This window comes from Eumetopias jubatus, unplaced genomic scaffold (assembly GCF_037043125.1).
Source record: "Eumetopias jubatus isolate StellerSeaLion01/CBP00866 unplaced genomic scaffold, mEumJub1_p1.0 scaffold_7, whole genome shotgun sequence".
Lineage (NCBI taxonomy): Eukaryota > Metazoa > Chordata > Mammalia > Carnivora > Otariidae > Eumetopias > Eumetopias jubatus.
In genome coordinates this window covers 130484704-130507626 of record NW_028274813.1, presented here as the reverse complement: position 1 = coordinate 130507626, position 22923 = coordinate 130484704, and the positions used below count along the sequence as shown (strand labels likewise).

The window sequence follows — 22923 nt, the reverse complement described above, 5'->3', positions numbered from 1 at the left end:
CAGGACCCAGGGATCATGACCTGAGCCGAAGGCAGATGCTTAATGACTGAGCCACCCAGGCGCCCCTAGCCAGAGGTAATTCCTTAGATCTAACTCAACAGCATGGAGACATTGTACATAATAAGGGAAAAAGGGAGGGAAGTAAGTGGGTCAATTTGTTGGTATTATAGAAAACCAATTACACAAAACTTTTATACATAAAACAGAGGGAGGTTAAAAATGACACCAAGGAGTGTTCACCCAGCAAGGAATAAAATATGTTACTACAGATTTATCTATAAAAACAAGAGGATGGGGCACCTGGGTGGCTCAGTTGGTTAAGCATCAGACTCGTGATTGTGGCTCAGGTCATAATCTCAGGGTCATCAGATCAATCACCACATCGGGCTCTGCACCCAGTGAGGAGTCTGTTTGAGATTCTCCTTTCCCTCTCCCTCCCCTCCCTCCCTCCCCTCCCTTTGCCCCCCCACCCAGACATTCTCTTTTTCTTTCTCTCTCAAAAATAAATAAATAAATCTTTAAAAAAAATCAAGAGAAGAAATATCTCTGTCCTGCCCAAAAAATTTGAGGAAAAAAGGAAACTGAATTGTAAAGGAGGGTCTTTGCTTCTTGTTCGTTTAGACCTCTCTAAAATTGTATTCCATGCTCTTGTTACATGTATTAATTCAGGAGTAACTGACAACATTGTAACCAAAAAAAAGGGAGAAAAATCCCAAATTGCCGTCTCCTCCCTGAGAGTCAGTGTGGTCTGCCGTTGACAGCTCTGAGTATTTGGCAGGAGCCAAATCAACAAGGGAACAGCCGCTCCACCCCTTCTCTTAGAGGAACAGTGGCGACAAGAGAACTTTGGGAGAAATTAACCAGGCGATCAAAAGCTGTAGAGATACTGAGAGATCCAGTGTTTCTCCCACTGTAAGCATCACGTGAGCTAGTCCAATCTCATGGTTAGAGCACAACCTCTCCTGCTACAAAAATGCACTAATAGCTTTGGAGAAATAAGTCTTTGGGAAGAAGTAAATAAAGCCTTATTGACTGATAAGACCATGACATCTCTACAACGAAATATTAACTATTGAATGGAAACCTGAAATTCTCTCTTCTGGAAGAGTACATTTGGTACACACATTAATGTTCAATTAATAGGTGAATGCAGATCCCAGCTTCCCTCCTTTGCCCATGTAAAGGCATTATGTGGTGCTTTCTCCTCTGACTTCATAGGGTATTTTTTCATTCAGCTCTTAGCTTATGGTATGTTATCTTTTAACTAGACTACCGAAATAGCACTCTTTTTCCAAGAGAAGCTCTCTGCTCTCTTCCACAAAGCATTTTTTGAGACTGAAAGCAAACTATTACTATAAAGACAAATAGAACTTTTGAGAAAATGGTCTTCAGTAGAGCTAGGAACAACTTTGCAGTTACCAGCAATTAATCTTTGAAGAAGTGGGTAGTAATGAGGTAATAAAGAAACACATGTATGTTTTTCATTAACAAATGGAAAATCAGTCATAGATCTGTATTCCTTGAAACCAAACAGAAATTCCCATCTTAAGATGGAAAGACTGAGAATGAATTGAAAGACTAGTCAAAATGTCTTCATTGGTCAAACCAATATTCAACTAAATAGTTGTTACTTTATATCTGAAACTACTGAAAATACTGGAAAAGGATACGGAATAAAAGAGTTGTTTCCTGCTACAGCTGAGCGGATCTTTCCCCCAGATTGACAAAGATAGAACAACTCTAGACCATAGAAACCTGTCAACTATAAAATTACTTATGCACTGGTATTAACTACAGTAACTTACGGACAGCAAGGGAATGGCAACTTTTCCAAGAAAATCAGGAGGTTTATCTCCATCTTCATCAAACACTGTCACTTCCAAAACATCATGGATATCTTTAATAGGACTGAAACAAGAAATGTACCATGTATTATATACAAAAACACACAAGTGGAGTCTGTTCCATGAAGATCTGAAAACACAGTTTCACTAATTAAGCCTCTATGTCCTTAGAGTATAAAACTACCATTTAATTAAATTCCAAAAATTAAATCAAACTGAACTGTATTCCCAAACCTTCCATCATAGAAGAGTCAGACATCCATATGAAAAAAAGAAAAGTCAACTTTTTTACTATGACATTTTCCATGTATACATGCACTCAAGGGTAGGACTATTAAAGAAACAGGAGGATAAAGAAAAAGAGAGAATGAGGAGGGTAAAAGGACAGTGATTTCAAATAAGCAATAAGATTTTCTTTACATTAAATTAACGAAGAAAAAAATAATGAAGAATCCCCTCTGAAAAAAAAAGGGTGATCAAAATCACTATTTGCTGAGATCCATAGAAAGCTTCCTATTGTTGAAACACAAAATACTAAAAATCCCACGCATGTTTAGAAACATTTTTTAAGTTGACCAGAAACCAGACATCACCTATAATGAAAAATGGAGCCATGGTCACCAGCAATGTGTTGAGCAAACAAGGAACTTTTTCATATGGCAATTTGCAAATCTGCTTAGGCGAGTTAATACACTTCTTATAGATCCTGGGAACTTTCTTTCATCAGTATTTTAGTTTTCAGAGTATAGGCCTTTCCCCTCTTTGGTTAAGTTTGTTCCTAAGTATTTTATTATCTTGGTATAATTATAAATGAGATTTTTTCTTTCTGTTGCTTCATTATTAGTGTACAGGAATGCAACAAATTTCTGTATAATGATTTTGTATCCCAAAACCTTAATGAATTCATTTATCAGTTCTATTACCTTTTTGGTGGAGTCTTTAGGGTTTTCTGTATTATGTCATCTGCAAATAGTGAAAGCTTTACTTCTTCCTTACTAATTTGGATGCCTTTTCTTTTTCTTGTCTGATTGCTGTGGCTAGGACTTCCAGTACTATGTTGAATAAAAGTTGTGAGAGTGGACATCTTTATCTTGTTCCTGTCCTTGGGGGAAAAGCTCTCATTTTTTCCCCACTGAGTATGATGCTAGCTGTGAGTTTTTCATATAAGGCCTTAATTATGTTGAAGTATGTTCCCTCTATGAATGGATGTTGCATTTTGTCAAATGTTTTTTCTGCATCTACTGAAATGATCATATGGGTTTTATCCTCTTGATGTGATGTATCACACTGATTGATTTGCAAATATTGAACCTCCTTGCACCTTGGGAATAAGCCCCACTTGATTGTGGTGCATGATTTTTTTAATGTATTGTTGGGTTTCATTCACTAATATGTTGTTGAGGATTTCTGCATCTATGTTCACCAGAGGTACTGGCTTATAGTTCTCTTTCTTTGTGGGGATCTGGTTTTGGTCTCAGGGTAATGCTGGCCTGAATTTGGGAGTTTTCCTTCCTCTTCTATTTTTTGGAAAAGTTTGAGAAGAATATGTATTAACTCTTCTTTAAGTGTTTGGTAGTGAAACCACATGGTATTGGACTTTTGTTTGTTGGGGAGTTTTTTGATTACTAATTCAATTTCAATCCTTGGGAACTTTCTACTTGGAAATCATCAACTCCATTCAAAATGTATTTTTTCAGTTACAAACACAGCATTTCTTCAGTGTTTTGGGGGAAGTGAACCACCATTTGACCCAAATCAACAGGTGCCTCCCTTTGACGGCCAGGTACCTCAGAATCTAAAGCACACTAAGAAATATATCCAGCCTCCTAAATGCCTGAGTTTGAAAAAAGTGGACAGGGCATCTCTGTGGAGCAGGGCATTCATACAAGCTGAAATACAAAGAGACTTTGGGACTCCTTGAGGAATCACAGATAATCTGTATTTTCCAAAAGCCTCTGGCATAAAACAAGCCTTTAGGCATTACAATAATGTTGTAACATATAAACTTGAATTTTTTTTAAGATTTTATTTATTTATTTGAGAGAGAGAGAATGAGAGAGAGAGAGCATGAGACGGAAGAGGGTCAGAGGGAGAAGCAGACTCCCTGCTGAGCAGGGAGCCCGATGTGGGACTCGATCCCAGGACTCCGGGATCATGACCTGAGCCGAAGGCAGTTGCTTAACAATCTGCGCCACCCAGGCGCCCCTATAAACTTGAATTTAAGGCAGGTCCACATTTGTAATTTTCTTTAACCCACGAATGAATTAGTCTAGATATATGAAAGCTTCCATCTACTCACAGATTAATTGAGTTACTGAAAGATCTACTTTACAAATGCCTCCTATATAACTCCCTTGCAGTTCCAAATGGCCTCTTCTATTATTAACACTATACTCTATAAAATGAAAGCATAAAAGGTTTTCAGAAGGAAAAAAACAATAAAATTCATTCTTCGCACATAAAAATGGACAGAAAGTTCCACTCAAGAGCCCCAGCCTGCCCCAAACATATCAAGGATAATTGATCTCTAAGTTAAAACCACTCCTTGATAATCTGGAGGCTAAAGCACTTACAATGTAAAAACTTTGTTCCACTCGGGGTTGAGGTTTTTGTAAATGGTGTGTGTCTGAAGTCGGTCATTGCCTAGCTCCAACAAGCAAAAAGGATCACTCTTCCCTGGAAAGAGAACACAGGGCATTGGTCAAGGCAAAGGAATCTTCCCGGTCAGAGACAAATGAATCTCAAAAGTAACAAGAGGCCAAATGAATAAAAGCCATGCACGTTTATACCAATGAAACTATGCTTGCTGAAAAAGCAAACGTGAGCTTCTCCTTCCAGCAAGGCTTGTGTGGGACTTCAGGAAACGGAGAGAACCTGTAAGTTCTGGAACTGTAGCATCCTTCATGGATAGGGACAGATACACAACCCAGATGCAGCCTTGAGAGCCAGTGACCACACAGGTTGCATAGAAGCAGTTATCAGTCTCGCATGTGAGGGAGTCCAGTTTTGTGTTTTGTTTTAATACAGAAGCTCCCCTCTGTTTCCTGCCTAAGATCTCCTCGAGTCGATATAGGGAATCACTCAGCTATCGCTGGAAGTCTATGTTAACCTAGAGGCTTCCTCGGGGTCGTGAGAGAAGGGAGGAAAACTAGGAACGCGGCTACTTAGGAGTTAAAACCACTCTGCAGGGAGTGACCACAAACACGTAGGATCTTACATATTCAGTACATTATGAGAATACAGATGCTACGTTTTTGCTGCTCATAAACATGCAAAAGTAGAATTCCACAAAGCAAGTTCAATGTTTTTATCTTAAAAAAAAAAAAATGAAGCTTAACCCTTACTTCTCTCATCTCACCTCTTCTTTTTCCACCCCACCTCACACATCCTCCAAAAGAAAAAAAAAAAAAAGGTTAGAAAGTCCCAAATCCAAAGCTGGACCCAGAAAGTTACCGCAAAAAAAAAAAAAAAAAAAAAAAAAAAAGCTCTCCCCTTTTGTTGGGTTTGACAGTGGGATCTAGAATTGGAACTGTCAGAATGGATGGCTCTATAATGTCCAAACAACATGAACACACTGCCTGCCTCTGGGGCACATGGACAAATAGGTGTGTACTAAATTAATTGGGGGCATGAGGACAGATGCTCCGCCAACAAATGGCCAAGGAATCCCAGGCCAGGGTCTAATGCCGAAAGTACTCAGGCTTTCTGACCTACTGGCCTACCATTCAGGCCACTGAACCTCCATCTAATCAACTTAACCAGGCGCTCTGAGGTACCCCATATCAATAGACAGACTGACACATGCAGGAGACTGCATGAAGATTCTATTTCAAAAAAAAAGAAGAAGAGGAAAAACAGATGCATGATTAAGGGTATTAAACAGGAGATTCTGTTCAACTGACTAGTGTTCTAGACACATAGATGCCTGGCCAAAGCTTTTAAGCCAATGCTATGATCTCAGTGGCCAGGAGACAATGACCAAGTCATGGACATAAATGCATGAGTTGGGGTTTTCAATTATAAACATGGAAATGGTCCCTGTCTCAATTTAGTGGGGGAGGAATTTATTAAAATAGTATCAGAGAGCTCTCAGAAGCATTGCAAAGATTGGAAAATCAGGCTTGAAAATTATTAGAAACCAAAGGGTTAGAAATACTCAGGCACAAGAACCTCAGTCACTCTCCCCAGGAAAAGTCTGGCCTGTGCTTCCCAGGAAAACTAGCCTCACAGGGTACTCATGTTACAGGCTTCTGGATGTGGCTGCCTCTAATATGAATTGTCCGCTCCTGATTCTTTGCTGCACTTGATAATAGATGTAAAGGCCTCCAAGAAGGCACCTGACTGCTCCCCGCCTCGCCAAGTACCCAGGCCCTAAATGCCAGTGCTCAGAAAAGAAGTGCTAGCTTTTCACCTTCTGTCCACGCACTCAAGGAGGCTCTGACCTCTTCTCCGAAACATGCGATGGGAACCTCCCCAAATGTACAAGGGGTTTCAGATGTTGGGCAGCCACCATCAAACCCACCCAAAAAAAATCCATCTGCATCTCACACAAAAAAAGTCTTGCTTACTTAAAGCAAGTAAGTTTTACTCTGGGAGTGTGTTTTGCAGGGCAAGGGGGTTAGGTTTTGGGTGGGGAGGAGCTGCGGACGGAGGAGAGCAGATTTGCCTCTTTAACAACTGGGAGAGGGAAGAGAACACGTGCTCTCCTCCTCATGCTCAGGCAGAGGACGCTGGCTCACTCAATCCCGGCTGAAACAGCTACTTAACCATTTGTCAGACTGTTAGTAGGTGTCAGGGCTACTCCTCCAGAGACACCAACATGACATGCCATCAGCACTCACTCCAGGGAAACCACCTGACATTTTTAATGAAAGCCCTGGGGTTACTCCACAGCAGGGCCGAGACGCGGCCGGTCCTGTGCATGCACAGGTGGGCTTGAGCTGTGGCCCCCTCTCTCTTGAGCCAGCACACTCTTAGCTATCTCAGCTAATGAGGAACAGACTTCCTTCCAGAACCCGGGAACTTCAGTTATGCATCTCCAAGGAACATACTGCACCAACTCTCTGAAGGTGATTCCATCAAAGCTCATTAAAATGCTGCATTTATTAATATTACAGTATAAACAGGCAGAGAGAAGGAAGAAGAAACAAAGGCATTAAAACATTTATAGTGTCATTTATCTGCACTTTACAGAGCTTTCTTTCCCTTAAAAGGTCCCAGATATATGGGGATTTTCTAGAATTTAAATAATGAATACATTTATTGGAGGTAAAAATGATCTCCCGTAATAAATGAAATGTCCCAATGTTCTCCCAGTGGTACTGAGCAAACAGCACCAGACAGACTGACATATACACACTTGGGTCTGCACTTTTTGTCTCTGTTGAACCTAGTTCTACAGATAAAACATCTAGATGACCTCTTGTACACCCAGATGGCATGTCACCTTGGCACAGTTACACCACTGGCGATTTAGGCTCACGGAAGTGATTTAACACCTTGCCCTCAATAGCCTTTGCTAATCTTCAATACCAGTTGACAATTCATTTCTGTTCCTTGGATGACAAGTAGAGGTTTCTCATTTAAATAATTTTACCTTTATATCAGTTATAGAAGTTGAGTGCAAGTAATAAATGCATTGTAGAGGTAATACCATTCATCTGACAAATATTTATTAAGCACCCACTCTGCTCCTGGCACTGAACCAGGCCCTGACAACCAAGTCATTACTTTTAAGGAACTCTCATAATCATCTCTGCTTTTCAGCAAATGTCACCTTTTCAATGAAAACTTTCCTCGTGCTCCCTGCCAGGAGACTGTGTTGCTCCGATTTCTGACCTCCGACTGTGTGTTTTCCTTACAGTTCTCACATTCCATATCTGTACATTCCTGTTCCATATTCAGTCCTGTATTTCATTTAAGGGTCTGATGCTGGCACACCCAAGGCATGCATACCCCTCCATCCTCCGTGAAGAGTGCCATGCCCCAGTGAGAGGGTCCTGCAGGCTCCTATCGGCAGGTGCTAGCTAGAGGGGGCCACCTGGCTCCTTCTGCTCTATACAAGTAACCATGCTTTAGGCAGCTTCACATTCAGTCCTCACATCAACTCCAAGAGGTGAGGAATGCTTATGCCATTTTGCAGAAGAGGCTCCTGAAGTTCAGAGAGATTTAATGTGGTTGGTCCAAGGCCAAAAAGATTTCATAGCGGAAATGAATCTTAAACCAAGGTTGAGGAGGAGACTTCATTTGGCTAGCAGAAATGGGTGGGTTAATCTTGAGGAGATAAGGACAGATGAGAGCCTTAAATTTATTAACAAGATAGACACACAGATAGATATAGATAAATAGTGGCAATCACGATATGTAAGATTTGGATAAATAAATGCTGAGATTAGCTTGAAGCCTTGAAGGCCATGACCAGTACTTTTCATTTAAATGCATTTTGTTTTTTTCATCCAGCAGCCAGGAGCCACCAGACTGTCAGCACAAGGGGCAGGATTAGAAGAAAGGATTTCTAGAGGAAGATAATTCCTGAAGCTAAGCATGGAACATCATCTAGCTCAGACAAGCTGGGAAGGAGAGGGGGACCAACAGGGCCTTGCCGGACTAGATTTCCACAAACTCTCCCTTCATTCCTTATTTCCAACCATATGCTTACAACCCTAGTAATGGCATATTGGAGCAAATTCTAAGTGCTCATCCTGAAAATCTATTCTCTGACAATTTACCCCACATAATCCATCCTGATCTATCCCCTATTCCCAAACCCTCTGTCGAGGATGGTGTGTCTTTCCCCCACTCCTGACCAGCATGCAGAGATGTGGGGCTCAGAAAGGCTTCCTACTCTGCATGTGGAATGACCTCTCCCTGCAATGCTCTCTCACCCCCCGCTCCTAACCAAAAACACAAAGGCCAATTAGCCTCTAAGACCTAGTTCAAGATGTATCATCTTCATAGAACTTTCTCTGCAACCCTAGGCTCCCGGGAGCCTTCCCTCTCCCCCCAACTCCTATGATGATTAATTTGGAAAATTATAAGCCCTCACTGTATGATGTGTCTGCTCCTTTAGTCGACAATTACTTTATGATCCCTGTAATGTGGAAAACACTGTGCTAGAAGCTTCGAGGGATTTTTGAAGAGGAACAAACACTGATCTCTATGGGTGTTGGGTCTAAGTTTCAAGTATGTCCTGCCTTCCTGAGTGACTGCAAGCTTCTGGAATCCAAAGAATGGCCTCTGTGGACTCACACAAGAGAGGACTTGCTTACATTGCTGTTGCAGACATCCAATGCAAGGGGCAGACAAACCTATATTAGGACTGCAAGATCCACAAAGGATGGGAAGGACTTAATTTTGCTGAAATGTTAACTAAATTTCTGATATTCTGCTATTCTAGCACAAACACAGAACATATAAGAGCTAGTGACATAAGAATTTTTCTTTCTTCTAACTCCATTCCCCTGTCACCACTCAAGTTCTACCCCCCCCAAAAAAAACACCATTAGCCAGTGCATTCACCCAACATCTCCCCGTCTCCCCACTGAGGCACTCTCAAAATCCTCCAGGTTTTGGAAAGGCCCTGCAGGCTCTGGAACATGCTGTTCCCTCATTTTAAAATGCTTTTCTTTTACCTCTACTGTGCTAACTCATCTCTGACATCTCAGCTACAACATCACTTCTTATAGGAACACCAGTCAGGTATTCCTTCCGTGAACTTTGGCACCCTGTTCTTGACCTTAGGAGTATAACTGTCATTACAACTGACTCTTGGACAACACGTGTTTGAACTGTGTGGGTCGAGTAATACGTGGATTTTTTTAAATAAATAATATAGTACAATACTGTAAATGAATTTTCTCTTCCGTGATATTAATAACATTTTCTCTAGTTTACTTTATTGTAAAAATACAGTATATAACACACATATGTGTTACTCAACTGTTTTATCTTATCAGTAAGGCTTCAGGTCAACAATAGGCTATCAATAGTTAAAAGTTATATGCCAATTTTTTGCCAATTTTTAACTGCATGGAGTATCAGCACTTCTAAGCCCCTCATTGTTCACATGTCAACCATAAATGCTACCGGTTTAACTAGTCACTTCATGTGAGGGCAAAGACCAATTGCTATCCCCTATGACATCACCAGAGCCTACCACAGCCTCTCACAGATATATTTGCTAAATTAAGATAATTAATTACTAAGCACCCAACTAATAAGATCGAAGTGATTCCTTTGTTAATTCACAGAAAACCAAACTGAGTTTATTCACTCTCAGTGTACCAGTAAGTTCCAAACTGCTAAATCTTACATAGACTCCCAAACCCTGCAATGACAAGAGTCCATGTTCTTCAGCAGACTATTAAAGCAGATGGTGAGCCAAAGACAGATTTATATAGTTTCTGATGTGTTTTTAAAAAGTTGGTCTTGATTTGAGCTCAGCCATCCAAGAGGTTCTCAAGGAAATTAAAAGCATTCAATCACTATTGTTAAGCTTTCTAGAAATTGCAATTACAGCTGTCCCTTTGAAAACAGGGCATCTTTAAGAGGAGAAGTATTACTATGGATACAACTTCAAACAGACAATGAAAACAAACCACAAAATGGACAAGTGACTTAAAATCCCCAGTGAACAGTAACTGTAGGACTATTTTTCCTCTGACACAAGTAGTCATGTTCCAGAAAAAAAAAAAAAAATAACAAGAAACTTAGAGCCAGTGTTATAATTTATAGAAACTACTTAAAAGTCATTATAGCATATGGCTGGAATATTTCTATAATGTGGGATCCAAATGAAGTGTTTCAGTCAACAGTTTCTCAAAATAGAACTTTTGTACATAGCAAAAATCTAATGAGTCCACAAAAATATTTTATATGGATAAAACTATTATTCAGGTTATCAAAATGTAAATGCAAGCACTAAACTGGTTTGAGTATGAGAATTTTCCTACCATGAAGCACCTTTTTTTTTTTCCCTTGACTTTTATCAGGCAGTAGAAACAGAACAAAAAGAAAAAACATTTTAGACTGGTAACTAGATTTCTGAAAGCGGGTGAAAAACCAAGTGTGATTAGAAATGCTGATAATTCTGACATTATTTAAAATTACAAAAAATATAGACAGTAATACTAAGATAATAACCTGTGGAATTCCCCAAATCAATTATACTCTAAGCAAATAAATTTAACAAAAAATGGAAATAGTATTTATTGAATAGGCAATATGTATTAGACATGTTCACATAGGTTTTAATTAACCCTCAAAATATCCATGAGGAAGTAGAGGCCTTACAGTGGACCCAAGACCAGCACGCAGTAGAACCAAGATTTAAAAGTTCTCTATTTCTATATATGTTCTACACCATAATACATAAGGATGAAAGTGAAAGGCAGAGACCATAAAAATAAAGGGCAAAAAAATGGGGACTGATTTTCATATTTGATGAATAAATCACTGAACTGAACGTTGATTTATTTAACACACGAGTCACAATCACTGAGAAAGGGCTCATGTCCTGAATGAATGGAGAACTCTACCAAAGTCAGGAGAGATCAACCCTGTGTGAGGAACAGACCAAGAGCTCCTCCTAATGGCACTGGGAACTGGAAATGCCACCCAGATTTTGTCCTGATCCACTTCAATGATACACGCTGCCCCTATGGGCAACTCTGCAGTAGAAGAGAAAGGCTGAAGTGACCCAGCTCCTCAAAATACAGTTGGTACTCAATGAATATTTCCTGAAGATCATGAGATCTACCACCAAGCTGGCTTTTCTTAAGTTGAGACAAGCTTTAAAAGCAATTGGGAAGCTATACTGGGCTTCCTGGAGAGAAGTTGGGGATTCTGGAATTAAATGTATCTTTGTTCTCCTGGATCAGGCACTATTAGGGTTCCTACCATGCTTATTTATCAAATAAGGCTACTTCACAATAACCTGCATTTTTTTGTTGTTGTCTGAAAACACTGTCTTTTCCACTCTTCTAATGGATATTTTGAAACTATTTTGGCAGTTGTCTTATTAACACTGGAAAGAGAAAGGGTCCATCCAAGTGACAACCTTATGGCCAAGAAGTCACGAAAATCCAGATATACGTGGAAACATTTTTGTGTTTGATGGGTGGGTTTTATATGGCAAAATGTGCCAAAAAAGTTGCAAGGATGAAAGAAAAATCCCTGGAGAGTAAGTAACTCCAGATTGTGAGCAAAGATGGTATTTCCAGTTTTGTTCCTTCGTTGTTTCCTGATACTTCCCCAGCTTCTCATCATGGCAGACAGATTATTAAGATAGGAACATGAAAAAAATTAAGATAGGATTGTGCTACAAAAAGCAGAAATATTGAGACATATGTTACATTATTATATGACTTACTATCATTCTACAATGAGGTGGGCTTGGAATGCTGCCCTACTTGCTTTTTTGCTATGTTGGCATGGTGAGGTGATACGTTTCTGTATCCCCCATTGTATGCCAGAATTCTTAATGGCTAGGGGCACCTTGGTAGTGATAACACGGTGGAAAAATAAAGCAGAGAGAGACCAAACAATAACAAGTCTTATCACTAGAAGACTCCCTAGGGGAAAGGATGTCAACATATAAGATTTATTTTAAAGAATAAAGAAGGCTTAATTAACAGGAAGGAAGAAGTGTGAAACCTACATCTTGATTCTGAGGATATAAGAGAAGAGTCATTGACTAGGTGTTGAACTTGGCAGGTACCTTATGCAAATGGTAGCCATCATGGCTTTAGTACTGATACATCAAAGCAACCCCTATGTGTTAAAATCCAACAGGTTCCCCATAATAGTCTATCAATTATAACAAGGCTCTCCAGAACAATTCTCCCTATATGTGCCGAATATATAGTAAATAGTTGCCTACTCTTCACTGGTTGGTCCCTTAATAGGGTAAGATAAGCATTGTCGTTTGTATTGAAATACAGTTCTGACCAGAAAAGATTTCTGTTCTCTAACAATTTTTCTATTTATCACCTACTTTATTATCTCTTATTAAATAAACTCTGTTTTTTTTCAGCAGTATTAATTCATGAATCTGATGTATCCCTGGGCAAAGTAGAAGATACAGCACCGTTCTCTCTGAGGGCTTCACTGTGGGGAGGGAACCTGTTGCACACATCATTCCTCACCTTGGTCCTGAACAAAGCCTTCCTCTCTCTCATTTCATCATTAGAAGGTGGGTTACTTTCTTCTCAAAACGGCTGAGTTTTAAGACTGAGGGCAGCTGAGTGGAGGATGTGGGTCTCATTAAGCATTACAAAGAGCTAGGCTCACCTTGAGTCTCAGTACAATTTATCATCTGTTTCGTGAATCAAGACTATAGTCTGCTTTACTAAAGAAGTAACAGCGTCAGAATGGACAACCTATTACTTAAAAATTTTAGGTTATGCTGGGCACAAGGTGTTTGTGAGACAAACTCTTTAATAAAAATATCTGACAGGCTCTTCTATTAGAATGACTGCTTATGGCTATCCATATCTAATATTGGCTGTAGAGAACATTAAAATGTCTTTTGCCAGTTTTAGAGGGATGGGCTGCAAGAGAAGACAGATTACTTCAGATTCTTTAAAAAGTCTTTTCACTGATACACAAACAAATGTCAGGCATAAAAAAAATGCCAAGCTATATATAAATTCAAATGTATTAGTGTTGAATCGGTTCAATCACACAATAGCATATTTATGAAAGAATGAATTAAAAATAAATCTATCTTTCTTATACATTAGAGCATTGAAGCCTTTATCTTTTGTAAATATCTTAATATTGGGAAGAGACATAGATTTAGGTTATTAATATCTTTTAACACATTTGGAAAGACACTATTTTTTCTTTATATAAAAACATATTTTCATTTTTTAATGGGAAAGAAATTCACCTCAGTACATGTTTGTGTGTGTACATATATAGTATATACATTATGTATATAATATGTTACATATATTATTCCAATGTTTTAAAATATTGGCAAAGTAATGGGGATTCACTTTCTCCAAAGTTAATTTCTTTTCGTGACTATATAATCGTTAACACCAACAACCACTAATAAGGAATATCCTACTTTGAGCACAGTGGCGATGAACGGCTGATACTTTCTTTTTCTAATTGTTCCCTGCTAAGACAGAGATCACTTTAAAATGGGCAAAAAACTGACAAGAAGGATTACCAAGTGCATTCACACATTCCCCCCATCCGTCTAGGACAAGAGGTCCCTGTACTCTGCAAACTCTAACAGTAACCTCCATCCAGAATACTACCAAGATTCTGGTCCTTTGCTCTCACTGGTCTTTTGCTTTATCAGGTTCCCTGGAATCTTCGGTGAAACACTTAAAGCATCAGTTATTATGGTTTTTTGGTATTGTTAAGAAACAAAGAATTATCAAAAAATGTAAAACAAAAGTAGTAAGGTTAGAAAGTTCCCTTTTGTACTCTGTCTAAAATGATCATCACTCTCTGAGAATGCCCCTGGTTATTCAGAGTAAATAGACTTCTTGTTTATTCACAGGAGTGAATACTTTGTTCCCTGAGCAACTGCAATGGAACACTCATTTATAAAGTACAGCCGATTGGAAAAGGCTGGGTATGGGATATAAGTAGTTAACTTCTTTCTTAAATGCTCCTGGTACTGACAATGATGGGTACACATACCTCTTCTGATTCCAGATCAGCCAGCATTTTTTACTACATATCAAGTGAATTCTAACAGTAAACAGTAAGAGCATCAATAATGTGTGAGTCCCCACCATATGATATAATAGCTAACCTCTTGGAGGTATTAATTACATCCCTATTGCTACTTCCCTGTGATCTGAATCCATTTCTTTTTTTTCACAAAGAAAATTTACTTTACAACTCTCTGCATTAGGTCCACTTTGTTAACCTAAAGCAATATCCTGGTTTAGAATAGACTGGAGGATTCACACAAGAGCCTGCCAACCTATAGAGAACACAGACTGTGAAATTTGGTTCTAAAAATAAAGATCAATATGGTCTAAAGACATGTTTAGCTAATGACAAGGATCTTTGCTTCAATTCAGAAGAGTGATAATTTTCTCATAAATAATACGGAGACAATAAACACCAGGGCATTCAGTCAAACCACACAGCATGACTGGATTTGTAACCATTGCTTTTTGCTACTGGGATCCTCTGGTACTCACCTTCATCCACTCCAAAACTATCTCCTAGAATCTTGAATATAAAGAAAATGACAAAATGACAACATTTTCCCCAAAAATTATTCTTCTGAAAAGAAGGTTTTGCCTTGTTTTCTGGTCTTTCCAAATGTTCTCATATTTTTTTTTTTTCAGATTCCTCTCCTATTCACTTTATTTTAATAGCCAAAATACTGCTTGGAAAAGTGACATTGGCCTGAAACACCTCCATAAACACTAGTTTTGGGGGCTGTAGAGAGGGGCACCTGTCAGGATAGGTAAAATAAAGGTTTTAAAAGTGTTTCCACATACAGATGTAGTTGTAAACAAGACTTAAAAAGAAACTTCTAATGCATTGCAATTAGTTCCTAGAGATCCCCAAACATACAACTACAAAGAGAATTTTTGAAAACATTGTTTGAAGGCATGAATGAGTTCTTGTGTTTGAGACATTTCCTGAGACAGCAACAATCACAGATTCAAAAAGGACTGTATCGAAACATTCAGATGGAAGTAAAAATAACTGGCTCTGGAAAACTGGTAGATAACTCTAAATGTGCTGTGCTGATAACAAAACTCCGAAGGCCAAAGGCACATCGGAAAGGAGTGAATTAAGTGTTTTCGTAAATTGTAAGTTTAAAAGAAAGGAAAATTTCTAACTCAATATGAGACTCTCAACATTTGCAACTAAATTAATAAATGTTAGAAGTAGTCATCTGAGTATTTCATCTACAACCCCCCAAATTCATTTATTCATACTGGCCAAAATACCATTTTTGGATTTTCTCCCTCAGTATTTCCATAAGAACATCATCATCCTATTTCTCACGGTTTGTACAGTAGTGATTTCTATTGGTTCACTTTTTGAGGGAGGGTGAAGAGAACTCCTTTAAAAAAGTAAGTTTATATTCCCCATCATTTTTTTCATCATTTTTTGTAATAGAAAGTACTTAAAATTAAAATTCACTTTTCCAAAGTTTGATCTTCCTCATCCTCAAACTGGAAAGTTCAGAAGCTACTATCATATAGTGTAAGTTTCTGTGTTGAAAAGAGTAGACCACATTCCAAAAATAGGACATGAAGTAAGTCTTGCAATACCTTGCCCATGCATAAAATCTGTACATTCTTTTTTGTATACCTTGTATTCTTTATATTTATCAATTTGCTTGGTAAATAGCATCTGTCACATAGGTGTCCCCGTTGTTAATACAATGGGTTAATTTGGCAATAAGAGGAGAGTCACCCTCCAGTCAGATATTGGAATGCCTGTATTACTTTCCTCACAGTCAAGCATAACTCAGCACAAAGCATGTCCGTTCTCGCCTCTGTCTTAAAAGTTCAAGTTAGTGAAGCACCAAGAGAAATTTTGTGTAAGACCATGTCAACTGCAAGGTGGTTCCATGGCCAAGACTTTGGTTATTGTTTCAGACCAGTGCCAGCTAGATGGGCTTTGAGGCTTAAATTTATGAATCACCACAACCTCTTACATGGTGAAGAATGAAAAGCTCACAGCACAGAGGAGTGAAGGCCAAGGAGTGAAGGCAGGAGGTCCAACCTGTCTTTTGAGGTACTATGGTAAATTTTCTCAGGAAATTAATTTAAGAAATAAAGAATTCGTGGCACTAATCATCCACAAATATATTTGAAAGTCAACTGGACTAGTACATTATCTAATCATAGTAAAATTATTTGAAAAAATAATTTTGTGAAAAACGTTCATTAAGTGAAAAAACTGTTGACTGCATCTTTTTTCTTCTTCTATTACTCTATTTGAAAGAGCATGATTGCTTGTATATGCTTCCACTTACTAAAACATTTTGCTTTGCCATCAGATCATTTCAAAACAGGAAATAAGTAAAAAGGAAAATGAATGAAAGATGTTTATACCTGAGAAATCTGCTGCTAAGAGATCTACTGCCTTTAAAACCTTCACTTGTAAAATGCCGATGTCCTTCATATCTTTCAGGGAATTCTGTAAGCACTGAGGGGGAGAAAAGTAGATCATACATGAAAATAGCTTTCTAATATACTATTTAATGCCATAAAGTCCTGTAGGAAGTACATTCTAGATTTATCATCACCTTTCTCCTGCAAAGATTAGTAAAGTTCCAGAGTACATTATATCAGCCAATGGGACAGTTAGGCATTCACAAAAACCAGATTAAAAGTGACCGAGAATTAACTACAGCTTCAAAATAAACCAATTACAAAGCACACAGAATCTACTTTTAACACTGCCCCCTGGTGATAGAACAGATATCCCATGGGGAAAACGTGTGTGGAGCTCCATTCATTCTCTTTTCCCCTTTCTTTCTCTTGAATGAAACTTTTAAATCACTCAAAAAGGCCACACTATTTTGACCTCATTAGTACAAACTTTATGGATACCAGAGGGCTCAACTTGGACCCTTCACAGATACGTATTACCACTGGAAAGAGCGTAAGGATGGAAATACAGTGCATTTTCTGGTCCACGTTTTAGCCAGCTCATTAGAGACTGAGCATCTAGTATCACCCTGTATTGACATTTGATTTTTTTTTAGTTTGCATGAGCCAGTGCTTGAATGTATCTACTGATAATTCTTAAGCATGCAGAACAATAGTTTGCTGTGTATATACATTGCATCCTTCAGAAATGGTGCATGAAAGAGACAAGCAGATAAACTATTTCTGCATGCCTCCAGAAAACATCTGCTGAAAAGATTCTGCTTTCAAACTTTTGGATATCGTATTTCCGCTATCATTGGATAACTAAAAACCTGTGATAAGCAGGCCTTGGGGATTTATGGGGAGACAGTAAAATCCTTGTTTTTAGGCATTTCAGGATACAATAATAACTTAATAATAGTTCAGGTTTAACTAACTTCATATGCACCATTTTGGCAGTTTTGAAAGTTGTTTCTGCTGTGTACTTTCAACCTAACAAAGCAAAGCAAAACAAAAACAAAAAAACTAGTTTACACTAATCTGAAAACATCTGAAATAAAATACTTTTATAGTTTAAATGTGGACATGCCCTCAAGATGATCTATTCTTACAAGCTAAAAAACAAGAGGTCTGAAACTTGTGTTTTATGACGGGGCATTCTTTCCCTCTAAGATGCTGGCCAGCTCTCTAGCTGAAAAAAACAAAACAAAACACTTGATACTTCTATTTTGATTGGCTTCTTCAAACCTATTTTCCCTGAGTACTCCTCACATCCTGAGGCATGATTCAAAGCAGTCATTATGATCTTATCTAAAATCACCTTATAAATATAGGACACCCCTGGTGAATTTGCAAATTTTTCAATTCGTCCATGGGAAAGTTTGGGGAGAAATTTTAAGGTTTATCATCAAATTTTTATTTGCTTAACTCCAGTCATCAGAGAGACTATTAATAGTGGATTTTGTAGAAACTCCTTTGGGGCACGCCAACCGGGCCATGCAGAGTTTGTGTTGACAATAAGACGTGTGGCTAGGTTTTTGTACTCCTGCAGATAAGGAATTATTCAATTAATCAATACGCCTCCAAGTGAAGGATTTGGGAGGCACTAAAGTTTATGTTAAGAATAATATTCCCATTAAATAGGGATTCATCTTTGCTTCATTTTCGAGCAACTTTCTAAAACATGCCTTTCGTGTGTGGCCATAAAATAAATGTATTGATTTACAAAGAAGGTGGATAAAAACAGAATGCAAATAAAGGCACCTAGAAAGACAGAGAACAAAAAAAAAAAAAAATGAAGATCGCAAAGCCATTTGATATTAAATTGCTGAGTGGACTTCTAAGCGCATTGCACTACTTAGGCAAAAATCAGGAACTGCCTTTATTATCCAGAGTAGTACCCAACAGCTTTGCATAGCTGTCCAGGGTTTTGGTTTGCTTTGCTTTACAAGACAGAAGCACGTTCTCACTTGGTCCTGAGAGGTTCTGGAAAGGTAGCTCTAACATTTCAAATATTATGGCTAATAAAAAAATAAACTTTTGTGAACTTGTATTAAAATTCCAATATACATATGCAGACATGCTAAATAAGTCTGCCTCCTCGTGGATTTCCATTTTCTCCAAAGAGTTTCTAAAAGCTAAAAATTCAAAATACGGTTTCGGGCTTTGAAAATCGGCAGTTCTAATCTACTTTCACCTTCTCGCTAATGCATTAACCTCTGGATCCAATGTCTTGTTTTATGAGACATGCCATGAAACTTTGGACAAGGCTCTCTTTTCAGGCAGGTTTTTTTTTTTTTTTTTTTCAATTCACAGACTTTGTTTCAACTCAAAAGTGGAGGCGGCGGGGGGCAGCGTAACAAGGCCAAGCACTCACATATCGCTGGGCAATCTGCTTTCTTTCGCCGGGGTCTGCCAAGGGGCACACGCACAGATCTGAGATGGAGACTCCGGCACAGGGAGTAAGTGTGATCAACATCAGGAGAGCCCCCAGGCAGCTCTCTAGAGGCAACTCCAAGCAGTTGGCTTGCTTGAGCGGCAGGGCCGCGATATCCACTTTGCACCTGGAAAAGTTGGAGGAATCAGAGAAACAGAAGGGATTAACTCATGGCCCTTCCTGAACCTCCAAAGCACCTGATTTGTATCTCCTCATCCCCCCAAACCTCACTCTGTCTCAGCATGGGTTTCTCGCACAACGAAGGTGGTGGGGGCTCCCCCCTCCCCCCAGCTCTTAATTCTCCCTCCCAGCCTAACACACTCTAAGATTAAGGAGATGAAGAGGTAAAGAAACCGAAGAGAATGCAGCATGGAGGGGTTGGTAAGTGCAAAGAGTCGGCTCTTTGCCCCCATGAGGTCTGCAGAAAGGCGGTGAGCTCAAGAAATAGGGAGAAAAAAGTTCCAAGTTCAAGCATTATGGATGAGGGATCTGTATGGCTTCTCTGTATTGTGTCTTTTGCCAACAAAGAGAATAAAGGGTCATGGTTCAAAAAGGGGAGAAAAGACAAGAGAAATTCAAGTGGCAAAGGGCTCACTGGAGAAACTATTTTCTTCCAGATTAATGCCAACTGGTGAGTTTTTATTTAAAGCAACATGTTAAGGTGTTTTCCTAATAGGCACAGTGCCACAGGGTTTCCCCAGGTGGATTGCTTCTGGACAAATGGAGCATGAAGTGCTGTTGATTGATCCCATTTCAGCAACACTGCCAGGAAAAGGCTTCACCCATCTGCTATAAATTGCATGTTTTCCGTCTCTTAACAGCCAATGTTCTGGCGATGTTGAAAACCTCAAACACATTTATATACAGAAACAAACACCAAAAAGGAGGGCTGAGGTGCTAAGCCATTTATTTGCTTTAACACTGAAAACTCTGGGTTTGCCTGGACCACACCTGCTTTGTTTATGCACAGGTGGGCGGAAAAGGTAGGGTAGAGTCGAGGGAGGGAGCGTAGGTAGCGGTGGTTCCCAGCTGTGATACGTGTGTGCGTGTGCCTGTGCATGTAATTCCCATTTTCCCTCCATCGTTATTGAAGGAGATGAATATTCAAGACTTTATAAAGGGAAAACTGCCTCTCACGATGTAAGATGAGGATGGATTCTCATCCTAAATCTTCAATGAACTTTGTATGTTTGCAGATATTTAAAAATAGGTAATTTTACCTAACATATAAAGCAAGGACAATTTTGAGCCACATGGTATCTAATGAGTTCCAGTTTAATACATTTGAAACCTTGCAATCCCTTCCCAATTAAAGAGAAAAACTATCCATAATATCAAGAATCTATACCAGTTTTTACGACAGAATAAAATATATTTTAATATTGATATGTACCTATAAAATTAAATGTGTATTTATCTCCTAATTACCAAAAGTGATTCCAGTTAAAAGAAGAGGTGGCAAATTAGAGCTTTTGCATGTAATAAATTCATCAAGAATTTCTACCAGAGACACATCACAAAAAATATATCTTTTTAATTAATCCTCTCTGCTTTGAATCAAAACATTTTTTGTGTGTGTAGCAATAAAGAACCTTTTAAAGTTTGCTACCATGAAAATAGGGGTTACTATTTTTCTTTTACTTCATAAGCATGTAAGTAAGGAATTAATTTTGCTTATAAAGAAAGAAATGTCACATGCTTTAAACCAATACTACAAAACCACCCACAAATTCTTAACCAATATAGCAATAGCACATCTGCTTAGGAACACTTTGCTAAGCATTATTTTACATCGTTATATACACCTTCATTGAACAAAGCTCTTTCTTACAGAAAGATAAATGATCCAACTTTGTAAGAATTTTTTTCTGGTGGTCACTTTCATTAGTCCAAATTAGCAATAACCTATTTATGGCAAAATCACCTTAATATCATTAGTAATGACAATTTGTTTTCATCCTTTGAGTTCCACCTTTCTGTTGTAGTGGTGGTTTTAACAACCAGAAGTTACTTGGAGATAAGAGACAAATAATGTTTGGGAGTTGAAAACGATGCACACGGTAAATTTCTCTTGGATAATTCAGAATGAACCTTATGTTAATTCTAAAAAGTCATCTAAAAAGACTGAGCAATATTAGCATTTTTACAATAACTATGCACACTCCCCCAGTGCCTGTTTCAAGGCACAACTCGTCAGAATAGAGCAGTTATTTTAAACAAAAGTTGAATCACGTACCAGACAAAATGCAAAGTAAACACTGGGTTTTGCCTTAGAAATTACACATTTCCACAAACTTTTTCGTCATGTCTCTCTCCTATGAAACTTTGCACCTATCCCATTTCTAAAGACTATCTGGATGGAAGAAAGAACACCTGCATGAAAACAGCCCTGCCTATTTTAGATAAAACAATCTCCACAAACAACAGATTAGGGATTTCTGCACAAACCTAATGCATTCTACATGCTCAGTTAACTAATGAGTGGATTCAGTCAAATATTTTTATTCCATAGTGACTTGAAAGAACAAATTAAACTGATAGCCATCGTATCATAATTAAACGATCCTTTTGCACGTGGGTTATGACCCAGGCTCCTAGGGTACCTACCCCATTATGAGAATTGATATCTTAAGAATTAAGGATTAATTTACAGGTACCCTCTCCCTGGTGTGAACAACCAGCTCCCCTCTAAAGATGGCATTTTTTTTGTTCTGTTTTTTGGTTTTTTGTAGGCTCCATACGGAATGTGGGGCTTGAACTTAGAACACTGAGATCAATGGTCATGTGCTCTACCAACTAAGCCAGACAGGCACCCCCTCTAAAGATGACTTTCTACAACTGAATTACCCTCTGCCTCTCACCTACCCACCTGGCTTCCACATTTACTCCCACATTCTGGAAGAAAGGAGGAAAGCCGGAAGCAAGAAATGAATTCCACATAAGAACCTCTCTTCCAGGCCTCCCATTTTACCCTATTTCAATCTCAGTCCACATTGTTCTAGCTCATCCTCATGTCTGAAGGAAAACCAGAAGCTCTGGAGGTTAGCCAGAGGCTGGAAGAATTATTTATATTAACTCCAAGCTAGGAAGAGGTACTGCATTATCAGCAAACGCAGAAGAAAAAAAAATTAAAGAGGATTTGTCTCATGCAAACTGGTGCATGGAAAACAGTGTGGAGGTTCCTCAAAAAGGTAAAAATAGAACTACCTTATGATCCAGCAATTGCACTACTGAGTATTTACCCAAAGAATACAAGAACACTAATTCAAAGGGATACATGAACCCCTGTGTTTCGAGCAGCATTATTTACAATAGCCAAGATAATGGAAGCAGACCAAGCGTCCATTGATTGATGAATAGAAAAAGATGATGTGGTATATATATATGTAATGGAATATTAGCTATAAAGAATGAAATCTCACCATTTGCAATGGCATGGATGTTGCTACACAGTATAATGCTAAGTGAAAGAAGTCAGTCAGAAAAAGACAAATACACGATTTCACTCATATGTGGAATTTAAGAAACAAAACAACCAACCAAAGGAAAA

The 22923-nt window shown here is 38.6% G+C and overlaps 1 protein-coding gene across 8 annotated transcripts in view; it reads right to left on the bottom strand.

Annotated features, from left to right (window-relative positions):
* Positions 1-22923, bottom strand: part of MCTP2 (multiple C2 and transmembrane domain containing 2) — a 237219-nt gene that overhangs the window by 104821 nt on the left and 109475 nt on the right. For 7 of the 8 annotated variants that reach the window (XM_088024958.1, XM_088024959.1, XM_028089193.2 and 4 more), the window contains 4 exons: positions 19314-19500; positions 16898-16991; positions 4418-4520; positions 1806-1908 (listed from right to left, as the gene is read on the bottom strand). In XM_088024958.1, coding sequence (XP_087881084.1) covers positions 1806-1908; positions 4418-4520; positions 16898-16991; positions 19314-19500 — 487 coding nt within the window. The remainder of the gene's footprint in view (positions 1-1805; positions 1909-4417; positions 4521-16897; positions 16992-19313; positions 19501-22923) is intronic. The other variant, XM_088024960.1, reaches the window with a different exon arrangement.